Source organism: Hordeum vulgare, chromosome 2H (genome assembly GCF_904849725.1).
Source record: "Hordeum vulgare subsp. vulgare chromosome 2H, MorexV3_pseudomolecules_assembly, whole genome shotgun sequence".
NCBI lineage: Eukaryota > Viridiplantae > Streptophyta > Magnoliopsida > Poales > Poaceae > Hordeum > Hordeum vulgare.
Genome location: NC_058519.1, coordinates 73,589,545 through 73,601,550, shown reverse-complemented (window position 1 = coordinate 73,601,550; position 12,006 = coordinate 73,589,545). Strand labels below are relative to the sequence as shown.

Sequence of the window (12,006 nt, the reverse complement as noted above, 5' to 3'; positions counted from 1 at the left end):
TTTTCTCCAACAACAAATATTTAGAAACAGAGGGAGTAGAATTTTATACTCGTTGTAATGTGCGGGAATATGGGTTGATTAATTTGGATTGGAGGGGGTAGTTAATTTGGCATCGGCATTTTTCCTGAATTTGACACCTCACCTCGCTAAAATGCCGCACCTGAACTACAAGTACAACAGGGCAACAATCATCTGCGTTTCTCCGCCTAATTCCTGCGTGCCAGCACACAGCTGGGCAGCTCACACGACTCCAGCCCCCAAACCCAACGGCCCCGCAGCCCCGCACCAACCCTCCTCCCCCTCCTCGCCCCATCCGCCGCCCTCCTCGCCTCCACCGGAAGAGCTGCTCCCCACGCAACCGGGCGGATCCCGCTAGGCGTAGGCGGGGATCCAGCAGCCGCCATGGCGGCGAGCGACGTGCCCATGAGCCCCGAGCTCGAGCAGATCGACGGCGAGATCCAGGACATCTTCCGCGCCCTACAGTGAGCCAGATCTCTCTACCCTTTTTTTTTTCCGCCGCAATGCTGTCGTTTCCTCAAACTCTTTAGTCCCGATTTCGTCCGTAGTTTTCTGTATACGAAAGTTAAAAGAACGCTTGCTGGCATCAGATTTCGCCTACCCGTGCTCAAACCATGACTGAGTTGCCCCCCGTGCTGGGTTAGTTGATTCTGAATTTCTGATGGGTGACTGTTTGCTGCAGAAATGGGTTCCAGAAGATTGACAAGATCAAGGACTCCAACAGGCAGTCCAAGCAGCTGGAAGAACTCACTGGGAAGATGAGGGAGTGCAAGCGGTAGGTCTTGGTGTTGAACACCGCCGTCTGCTGTTCCTACTTGCATGCAATTTCAGATCTTCTTCATGGGCATGATGAGTTTTTGCTACCTCTTTACCTGGAGAATGTACCACTGCCGAGTTCTCGCACGATGTCTTCAATTTATCTAAATATGCCGCGGCTTCTTGCAGCTTAATCAAAGAATTTGATCGTGTACTCAAGGATGAGGAGAAAAGGAATACCTCCGAGGTCAACAAACAGCTAAATGACAAGAAGCAATTTATGGTTGGTAGTTTCCTTCATTCTTGTCTTTGTTGTGTGATGTTCCACTTCCACACATGTATAATTTGTATCTTTGTGGGTTATGACAGATCAAGGAGTTGAATTCATACGTCACCTTGAGGAAGACGTGAGTACAATTTTTTCCTGTGCTGTCTATAGATTTGAAGGATGTGATTTCACAAACGTTCACTGATAAATCTCCTGAAACTGCAATGTTTTCTGTCCCATTTAAATCTCTTGGTGCTAATAGATGTGCTCTTCGGTCGTCATGGTGTTGCAGGTACCAAAGCAGCCTTGGTAATAAGAGGATTGAACTATTTGATGCTGGTAATGACCAGGTAGCTGAAGATAACGTTCAAATGGCATCAGGTAAAATTAAGTGCTCTCTCCGATCCATATCAATATTAATATGGATCGGAGGGAGCATCATAGTTTTGTGTTATTGTTAGTCTTCTCATGAAAGGTTAACATTCTCATCCAAGTACCTCATTAATTTTTGCAGAAATGTCAAATCAACAACTGATTGATTCTGGAGTGAGACAAATGGACCAAACAGACCAAGCTATTGAGCGTTCGAAAATGGTGCACTGCTAACTTACAATTTCTTTTGTTGTTACACTCTTTCATAAGGTATTTTACAGAAGAGTCGCAAAGAAAGGAAATTTACAGAAATTTATTGTTGTAGGTTGTTGCACAAACTGTTGAAGTTGGAGCTCAAACTGCTACAACTCTAACACAGCAAGTAAGTTTTTTGGAAAAATGAAATTGCGTGAAATTGACGCAATTTCATTTGGATGTTTCTTGATTTCAATTAATGGGAGTTAGAGCACTATATTACGCCCTTTTTATGCCTAAGGGATAAGTTCAATTGTGGCTCCGACTCTATTTCTCCATTTCAAGTATATTCACTACACCTCTGTAAACCAAAGGCAACATCACACCCCTCCAGTTTCTTTATACTCAAGGAACTGTAAGGTGTATCGATCAATCTGTACTCTCCTGAGCAAGCTGAAGTTCAGTATTTAATAAATAGAAAACAGCAAAAACAGGACCAGTGGATCTGTTTAAACTGGAGACTGTTCTCTGGCTAGCTTTGTAAATCCTAAGTAGGTTGTGTAAACCTTGCTAGGTTAAAGAATCTTGTTTATTGATCTGTTATAAATTATGGTTTGAAGTTCGGCTTTTATAAGCTTTACGTGGTGCCATGCCCTGGTTCTCATAAGTTATCTATGATTTTTCAGACTGACCAAATGAAGAGAATTGGCAATGAGCTAGATTCTGTTCACTTCTCATTGAAGAAGGCTAGTCAAATGGTGAAAGAGATTGGTCGTCAGGTTATCTCTCCCAGTCCATACATGTCTTTGTTTGGTCTATGTGAAGAGACAATGGCTGAGACTTGCAATATATGTTGTTGCAGGTTGCAACTGACAAATGCATCATGGCATTTCTATTCTTGATAGTTTGTGGTGTGATTGCCATCATTGTTGTCAAGGTATGATATGCACTGTGTTCGTATTTGTATTGGACTTGAATAGGATTAGTAGTTTTAGAGGCTGTGGCTAGTTAAGGAACAAGGCCTCCATACTTGCATGTTCAACTAAAAGCCGAGCCCCTCCAAAGAACGGAAATACATGTATTGTCAGTTGAGTTAGCTCCTGCAATTAGCTCATTTCCTGGTAGGAGCATACATTGGAGATAAAATATGGATGAAAAAGTTGGGATAATGAAGTTCTGTGGTGGAGTCAGCTGCTGCACTTAAGTTAATTTTGTGATAAGAGGATGCAGAGAAAATGTCCAATGAAAAAGTAGGGATAACTTAGTCAGTAAAGTTAAAATGACTTTGCATCATTTTTGTGAAATAAAGGAGGCAAAGCAAAATCCCCTTTGGTAGTTTGGTGGAGTCAGCTCCTGCGTCTATCTGAATTCTTGATAAGAATATGATGGGAGATAAAGAGTCCCATGACATGTGTGAAATTTCATTAGATAGCAACACTGAAACAAATATAAGATGTCATCTGTCGTCCCAAATTGGCAAAGCGAAATTTGATTTTGATTTTACAACACTTGTTTTCCTGCTTGTGAACGATAATCTGACCTTGTCTTTCTCCCAGATCGTCAACCCGCATAACAAAAGCATACCAGACATCCCGGGACTGGCACCTCCTGCACCTCCTGCGCAGAACCGGAAACTGCTTTCCATAGATGCTTTCAGAATGCTCTGAACATTCGGAAATGGAAGTCTCGTGCAGTACAGGTCTCTCTCGCGGAAGCCAAAACACACGATGTCAACTGTTCCATTGGTGCTTGCTTGTACATTATCCCCGTATGTAATTTTCTTTGATTGCTTTTAGCTTTGGATTGTTAGTAGCACTTCGGTCGTGTGGTGTTTAAATTGCCTGGCCTTCTTGGTTGTGTACATGCGTTAGTGGTGACCAGTGAGAGTAATGCGATTATTCTTTGCTCGTATACCTTCCTAAAACCTGCCGATTCTATTCATTATGAGCATGTGAATGTTGTCCATCCATTATCCTTGCCTTCTCAGCATATTTCAGTAATTCATTTTGCTGCTGAAATGCTCTGTCAGATCCCAGTTTTTGTGGCAAGATGTGACAGTATAAGCGTAAATGTTAGTAGAAATTGGGGATAACCAGCCGATTTGTAATGTATTCTAGGCCTGGGGCCAGAAATAGGGGAATAATTCTTGATACCTATCCAGCCTTGACCCTTTTGACAAATGTAATGAAACTGCTTTTGGAGGCCGGTTTTTGAAAAATTCAAAATTAATATTTTTACATTTTGAGAAAATCTTCAAAAAATTACAGATATACAAGGAGTCATATAACACACGTGTGTAAGTTTTCAGGACGAACTACGTGGTTGTGCAAAAATAAAAATAACATGCCTTATTAGTACATGATAGTGTCCATCCCCAAAGTCCATGAATTTATTTATTTTCTGCACAGATCGCATTTCAAAGTATCTCATCCTGAAATTTTACACACATACACATCACATCTTTGTATACTTTACAATTTTTTCATATTTTTTTGAACTGGAAAGTTTGAGTTTTGAAGTTCTCAAACATTTCGGCCTGCATGGAGGCCAAGCGCTGATGGCCGTCCGATTCCACAAAGCGTTTTCAGAACTGATACAGCTAACTGAAGAAACTCGACGCTTCATCAGGTTCAGGTTCTGACATGCTTGCTCGCTGAAGTACATTAATTTTGTTGTTGAATGGTTGCAGCTGCATATAACAGCTTTTAAAAGATATATTCAAGTAGTATTACAAGCAACAGCAGCCATATTACATACTCCCTCCCTTCCAAAATAAATGTCTCGAGCTAAGTACAACTTTGTACTAGCTCACTTATTTTGGGACAAAGGAGTACAAGTCTTTCTAGAGATTCTACTACGGACTACATACAAAGCAAAATGAATGAATCCAATCTAAAATATGTATATATACATCCATACGTAGTTTGAAATAAAATCTTAAAAAAGTCTTATATTTAGGAACGGAGGGAGTAGTTAGACAGCAAGCTCTCTTGCATGCCATGCGGGGGCGAATAAACATGTGGGTTCAATCTCTAGTGCCCACCATGTTTCTAAACCCTAAACCCGAAACCAACGAAATGGTTAGTCCACTGATGGATGCAACTAGAGGAGAGGCATTGCTGAGGGCATATCCTCCTCTTCCAACAGCAGATCGCTGAAAATGGGATCGGCGAAGCAATCTCTAGCAGAACTGCATGAGGAAAGCCGTTTCTTGAACGACCGGAGCTCCCTCTCATCTTTGGAGTTGCAAGCCTGGCAAAGTGTTTGCAAAGTTAGAGGATCTCGCAAATTTGACCTGCCGGGATTCACAAAACCGATGTGAATTTACGAGTCGTCAGAAAAGTAGCGACTCACCTCATATTTCTTCTGCAGCACAATATCTACAAGGTAAATTAGCCAGACAACATTTGTCTTTGGGAAGCTACAATAACACAGGTACATGATTAGCACGTGTCATGTCAACAAATTTTGCATTTCAGAAGAAATAGCTAATTCATTTGTAATTTCCTATCCTGGGCTTTTCTTTTGTTCCATTTGATAGTTCATTACGCATTTATGCACAACAGTTTTGCAACTGAAGAACCAAGATGGTCATTCATGTTCCATTACAAACAAGGAAGAATTTGGACGAAGAAAACTCTGTTGTAATATGCAATTTACCTGCCTTCCCAGCATTCCTTGGTAATCTGTTTCATCTTGCGATAAGTTTCTGCCTGCATATACGAGAACCATGCATTACAATAGCTCAAAAGGGTTTATCATGGTTATCTGAATATTGATCATCTGAAAACCTGCTTGTCCCCTTTTTTTCCTTCAAATAATTCAGGGTCCTCAGACAGGTCAAGAAAGAGGATGGCATTCCCTGGAGATTGACATTACAAAGATAAACCATTATCAAGGTATCGGAAACATACGAGGAGCAATATGATTTTCTAAAATTTTCTATCATCACATTGCTTTAGGGGAAGGGTGTTGCATTTGACAAACAAACTTTAAACTTTTTATGAGGCGAAGTAGCTAAGTGAGTGGTTCTTAACAGGTTATCCTGGTGACACCCACCCACCTTCATTCCGCATGAGGCATATATTGCCTAGTAATTAAGCAAATAACTCTAGCATTTGGTTCTCCATGAAAGCAGTAAACATACTTGGACAATTCAGAAGGTTGACATGTGCAGCTTTTGCGGATTTCTCAGACCCATTAAGGAATACTGGGACCAGCAAGTATTTGTAAATTCCGTTCTACTGTTGTACAAATTTGGCTTTCTATGGCTGAGATAGTTGTATGATTCTCACAGCTCGCAAATGTATAAAAAAGAAATTCACCAGTTTCACTTTTTTTGCATGGTTCTAGGAAACTTAATCCATATCAAAATGTATATCACAGAGCAAACAAAAATTGCACAAAGAGAATAAAAAAATGTAGTTCTGGGAAACTTAATCCATATCAAAATGTAAATTGCACAAAGAAAATAAGCACAATGTGTTCCGAATGAAAGGTCAATGTAAGCACCTGTATTGATCCGAGAAAGAGTGAAGTCAATTATGGAGATGGTCAAACCAAAAGTTCTAGCACGAATCCTCTTCCCTTGAAGAGTGATGCTCATTGTATGATCCCTGTTTGACATTTCATCACGAGCCAGAAGAATATTACCCCTGCCATGCACCTTATGGTGGTAAGTGGCCATTAACAGCTAATACTGTATATCAACGAGAAAGAATAAAGTGGAATCCTAGACTAGACATGAATAAGAAGCAGCATTGAAAGGACAAACCAATGCAAATCTCGATGTTCAAATTCGCAGGCACTTTCAGCTACAGCTAAGGAGGCAGTAACCTGCATCAAGGATGTAACTTAGTTATGCTAGCAACTTTATAGTTCAAGTAAAAAATGTAAGAGCTTAGGGGATGCGAAGTGCATACTTGTAGCAGTAGACTGCGAGCCTCATTATAGTCGAGCAAAGCAAATTTTTCAAGGTCTCTTCCACCGTCTGCTTGTACAAAGATAATATAACACTGAAACGAAAGTTACATGTATGAGTGTAGGTAATTGAGGAACATGGTCCTCAGTCCTCGCTGATGCGCCAACAAAATGAGTAAATGATAAGTCATCTATTTGATCTAGATTCTTACCTGATCATTTGAAAAGTCATGTGGATGATCATTCTCAGATCCATGTTTGGCATCCCAATCTTCCCAAGCACTAATCAGTGAAGGGTCATATGCTCCCCGACAGACCCAAAAGCTGCATACACGCAAAAGTGAGGGCTATTCATGATTTCATACTAACTGTTATGCATGATCCTGTGCAGATATAATCAAACATCTTACATGTTGTGACACATAGGCTTCATCATTTTTTTATGGTTTCTACAAAACACCGAGTTGTAACATTTCTTAGGGATATATAGCATACAAATTCTTCAGACGAGTGCTATGGGTATGTTTTGATGGTGGCCAAAACCCACCACACCAATTCTTTGGCATCCCAATGCTTCTTTGTCTACCCTAGTTCAATTTTTCTTGCTAATGTTGGTCAACTTATGGGCAAGCAAAAGCTTCACCAAATATTGGGTAGCCAACTATTTGGTAGGGCAAAGGGCTGAAACCAAACATGTCTAGTAATTCCGGTAAAAAAACATGTGCGGCAAATATATGTGCATTTTTTTTAACAGAAAGGACATACTCTTTAGTTTCAATGAAGCCATTGCATGAATAGTCTTTTCCTTTATCTCCTTGGTCCGCTCTTAAATTATTAAGTGTTAGACAAAGCAAAGCTTCCTCGAGTACTTCTTCGGATTTCTACAAAACAGAAATATCTAATGAGTAATACAACATTTCAGAGTTGAGAACAACAGAAATGAATGAAATAAACCTTCTGGGTCTCTCCATTGACCAATAAATCCCCATCGAAGGGTACCACTTTACAAACAGTGCTTCCAGCCCTGTAGGCCTCGCCATAAGTTCCTTCACCAAGCTTCACTATGCTGCCTAACTTGCTGTTTTCACAAATATCTTTGTCAATTGATAAATAAAAGCAACAGTGCAGGAAACTCATTTTAACATGTTATGGCAAACTGATCTTCTAGCTGCCCAAAAAACAGAGTAACGACAAATTTATGTGTAAAGTTGAAACACCTACCAGTAAGCAGAAAAAACTTCTGCTAAAGTAATTGGTGCAGATTGCCTGCAAACCGTGAGAAGTTGTGCAAAGGCAGTCAGAGCTTCACCACTTGATGAGGGAATGCTGGTGCGGGGGGTTTCCTCAATGTTAAGCTCACTAAAGGACGTGACAATGCTGGTTTCGCTTGCAATGTTCTTTGTACTATCATTAGTGTATGATGAAAGGATTGTCCTTGTTGGGTGCATCCCTGACCCTCTGTCCTTTTCAGGTGTCCTATAACCTTTTTCTGAATAATTTTCCGTACTGCAGTTACTGATGACTGATGGGATAAGTGGGGTCTCCTTGATATCAAACAATGGATTGGATGCTGCACATCTTGCAAGCTTGAAGATTTTCCATCTCTCCAATATTGCAGACAGATCATGCAAAGTGGTACTCTGCTCCATTCCTCCTGCCCATGTGCCAAAGTTCTTGGGCGAAGGACTCTCTTCCATCAGCTCAAAAGCATCAATTTCTTCAAAATAAGCCTTTTCTTTACTCAAGTCGGGTGGCCCTCCAAGATGTTTTTTCTGATAAAAGAGAATCAAGCTTAGAAGGCAAACAACTTCAACATGATCAGTAAGTATGCCTTAAAAATGTTAGCCGCACCACTCTGTTACACGGTTTTGGTGGTCGTTGGAGTGCTCTGCAGGGTTTCTGTTGAGGCTGAAGATTTGTCCCGGGAGCAAAAAATATACTTTCCCGCCCTCTATCAAGTTTCACCAAAACAATGTCAGAGGCAAAAAAAAAAAACTACAGCAGAATTTCAGTAATTAATGGGGAAAATCCTTACAAAGCAAACAAAGGAGATAATGCACACAGAAACAAAAACTCTCCAGCCTCATGTATTCTATTGTGAACGACATGTAAAAGGCTGAGAGAATGCCAGGTTTAGCTTACTACACTCCAATTTGATTGATGCAGAAAAATGCTAACAGGAAGTAAGCCTAGCTCAGTTGAGTGGGGGAGTGGATGCACAATCAGACCCAGGTTCAACAAATTTGGGCCCTAATTTTGCTCTATTAGCAGAAACATGTGGTTCCTCCTGCAAGTTCCTTAAAAAATACGTAATGGAATTTATTTCAAGAGAACGCACAACATCTTTTCAGTCAAAAGAATGTAGCAACAGCAATATATTTTGATAAATTATTTTCTGTAACAGAACATAGTGATTGCACTAAAAGTTCCAATCTTGATAGTTTTTGCTTAAAAGAAGACCATAAAACCAGCTTGCTTTTGCCACTTAAAGTAATTTTCTCCATCAGTTAAACAGTAACGATGACATCCCAAGGAAATGGGATCCCACAAAGCTCAAGGTAATTTCAAAGTCCACTATATTGACACATATATAACAGCAGATTCGCAGGTCTAGGATAAAAATTCACTCATTCATGGAACAAAAGAGGTAAAAAAATAGGCATTTTTCTCTTTTAGGATAAAGCCTCTGTAAATAAGGTTGAATTCTCCTTAAGACCGGTGTAAAACTAGTGGTATAAGTGGGATCCCACGAAGCAAAGCAATTAAACAGTTGCCAACTTCAGGTGAGAAAAATCACTTGGTATCAATGGCAGTTCCAGATACAAATAATACAGTACATTAGATGCATTGATTCGTTAAAATTGCAATGTTTCTTCTTGAACAGCGGAAATCCGCCAAAATTCAGTTCTGCAATAATAAAAATAATAAAAGAGAATGGAAACACGTCAACGTTTGGATTCAAACACCACAGAACCACATCAGAAAGGGATGGAAAGGAATTGCTAAAGGAAAGAACGGGAATGAAAACCTTAATCACATGCTAACTCATATGAAGGGCATGCTTTCTCTAGCTTCACTACTGAACTATCCAGTATCCACTGACAAAACCGACTCCACTCCTGGGAGGAGAACGAACAAGCCTTTCAGAAGGCTTCTGTGCGAAGTTAAGCCTCACACATAAGGCTTCCCTTATAAGCTAGGCTCCTCACATAAGGTTCAAAGGTTGTTTCACTGCCTACGTGGAAAAATACAGAAGTTGGCAGTACATACAGGGTAGAGTACTGAAGTGACCTCATTTACTTCCTTATGGTACTACTGTTGACCAGGCACATAGAAAGTCCTTGTATTTTGTGCCAAACTTTGACCTTAGATTTAATAAATAAAATGTTAATCCATATCACAAAAAAAAAAACAATATCATTGAGAACTATTCAAATACGAATCCAACGATACAAATTTTTATGACATGCACAAACATTTTATTAGTTAAATCTATAGTCAAAATTTAACACAAAATACGAAGGGGGCCAATCAACGAAGATGGTAAAACACAATCAAGGAACCAAATACTCTTTTCTTTAGGAAAAATGAGAGAGAATAACAATTGGCTGTGCGTAAGTGTTTACAAGGGAAAACAAAATGAATAAGACAAGACAAGATCACAATCAATATAATATTCACTGAAAAAGAAACTTGTAAAAGAGAAATGAAGGGGAGCAGTAATAAAATTTCAACTTGGTATGCAAAGCAAGGCACGAGTACCATCTACATGCGGGTAATGGCCGTAGTTACAGCAGATCAAAGATTCCAGTGCATCCACAAAATGCAACGGGCTGGCTGAAGCAAACGCGGGTTTCCACGCGGACGCACCTGATGGAGAGCGCCCGTTTCCAGCTGGTCCGCTTGATGGGCGCGAAGCTCGGCCGGTTCTCGCCCGCCGCCGGCAGGCCGCCTCTCCTGGGCGCAGCAAAAAAAGGAAAAAAAAACACGGCGGGGTCAGCGAAACCCTAGGACCGACCAAACCCCCCCCCCCCCCGCGCCCGCCGCCGGTGACCCCCGGGCACTTACGCATCCGCGACCCTCTGCCTCGACGCCTCCTGCGCCCGACGGCGCTCGTACACCGCGCCGATGCGAGGCCAGGCGGCGCCGCTGGCCAGGATCTCCGCCCACGCGTCGCCGCCGCCGCCGCCGCGAGCGCCTGCGGGAGAGAGAGCGCGGTCGGGTTAGTGAGGGAGGCGTAGAGGGCGGGCGCGGCCGGGGCTCGCGGTTCGTACCTTCCCGTGCGGCCACGGCCATGGGGTTCCGCCTCGTCAGAGGAGAGGGCGAGGGGAATGCGGGGTACGGACGCGGAAGACGAGGGTTTCAGAGTGGAGCGAGCGAGTTTGAATTTTGAGTTGGACTTCTCCGGCCGTTGCGAATTTGCGATGCCCCGGAGACCGAACGCGTGCGTACTGCCTAAATATCACTAGTAAAAGTTTGCTTGCACGTTTCAATCAAGACAGCCTGTGAAATTCATATGGACATGGGACTGATCTGCGCCGGCGTACAGGTCCAAACTTTCGGCCGGCCGCGCGCGTGCCGCAGGATCCACCAACCCCGCGTCATTCGCACCGTTGGATCCGTATGCACAATTTTTTTCCCTATGCAGCAAATTTCAATTCGATGCAGCAATTTTTTCAACGGTTGCAACAAAATATAAAATTTGTAGCAAAAAAATATCTACGTGATCGTAGCGAAAAAATAAAGCTGATGGTGCGTGGTAGCAAAAGTCAAACGCCGGTTGTAGCAAATATTTACATGACGTGTATGCAATTTTTTTAGTGAACGGTTTGCAGCAAAATATGATGCCGGTTGTAGCAAAAATTAACACAGTTGCAGCAAAAGTAAAAAAACATCGATTGTAACGAAAAATTCGACGAAGTGGAGTTGCAACCAAACGTATATGCAGTTTTTTTACTCGGACAAAAAAATAGTAAAAAACGCTTGCAGCAAATATAACGTTGGTTGCAACATATTTAAACGAAAAAGTTGCATCCACTGACAGCGAAGCACGCGGGTGGGAAAAATGTTGCATGGATCCACGCGCGAGGGGGCAACCGGCGCGTCGGTTCGGCCGGCGCGCCTAATGAAAACGATTCCCTATGGACATTGTATTCCAAGTTCATATTGAGACTAGTTAGCTTTCATGTCAATTACCTCACAAAAAGTACATCTCACTTTAGTTCAAGTGTTTAGGTGCACGACAATTGAAGTGTGCATGTGTCTAATAACATCATCAACGATCATATACCCAAATTAATCTAGGATTCGTATAAATAAAACAATCTATTGCAACCTTTGGTGTTGTGAGGAACACCATCCTATGTCATCACATCACTGAAGTACAAATTTGTAGATTGAGAAACAATGCTTCTACTGCGTTTATTGCACCGTCTCTTAAAAAAAGGGGATAAAAAATTCCAAGTAACTTCTTTCAC

The 12,006-nt window shown here is 41.5% G+C and overlaps 2 protein-coding genes across 2 annotated transcripts; one reads left to right on the top strand and one right to left on the bottom strand.

Moving 5' to 3' along the window:
* The first annotated feature begins 202 nt into the window (after positions 1-202).
* On the top strand, positions 203-3,520 carry LOC123425104 (novel plant SNARE 13-like). The gene is made up of 10 exons (XM_045108773.1): positions 203-482; positions 701-793; positions 964-1,057; positions 1,144-1,181; positions 1,335-1,423; positions 1,557-1,636; positions 1,740-1,796; positions 2,296-2,388; positions 2,472-2,546; positions 3,166-3,520. Exons 1-10 carry the CDS (start codon positions 403-405, stop codon positions 3,274-3,276), a joined length of 810 nt encoding a protein of 269 aa, XP_044964708.1. The 5' UTR covers positions 203-402; the 3' UTR covers positions 3,277-3,520.
* Positions 3,521-4,268: 748 nt separating this feature from the next.
* Positions 4,269-10,955, bottom strand: LOC123425103 (serine/threonine-protein kinase haspin homolog). Its single transcript, XM_045108772.1, has 15 exons — positions 10,804-10,955; positions 10,598-10,727; positions 10,400-10,486; positions 8,381-8,480; positions 7,751-8,301; positions 7,484-7,607; positions 7,295-7,410; positions 6,742-6,853; positions 6,532-6,624; positions 6,384-6,445; positions 6,122-6,264; positions 5,401-5,471; positions 5,270-5,322; positions 4,964-5,030; positions 4,269-4,861 (listed from the first exon to the last, which is right to left on the bottom strand). The coding sequence occupies exons 1-15, from the start codon at positions 10,823-10,825 to the stop codon at positions 4,712-4,714; spliced, it is 1,881 nt and encodes a 626-aa protein (XP_044964707.1). The 5' UTR covers positions 10,826-10,955; the 3' UTR covers positions 4,269-4,711.
* Between the last annotated feature and the right edge of the window lie 1,051 nt (positions 10,956-12,006).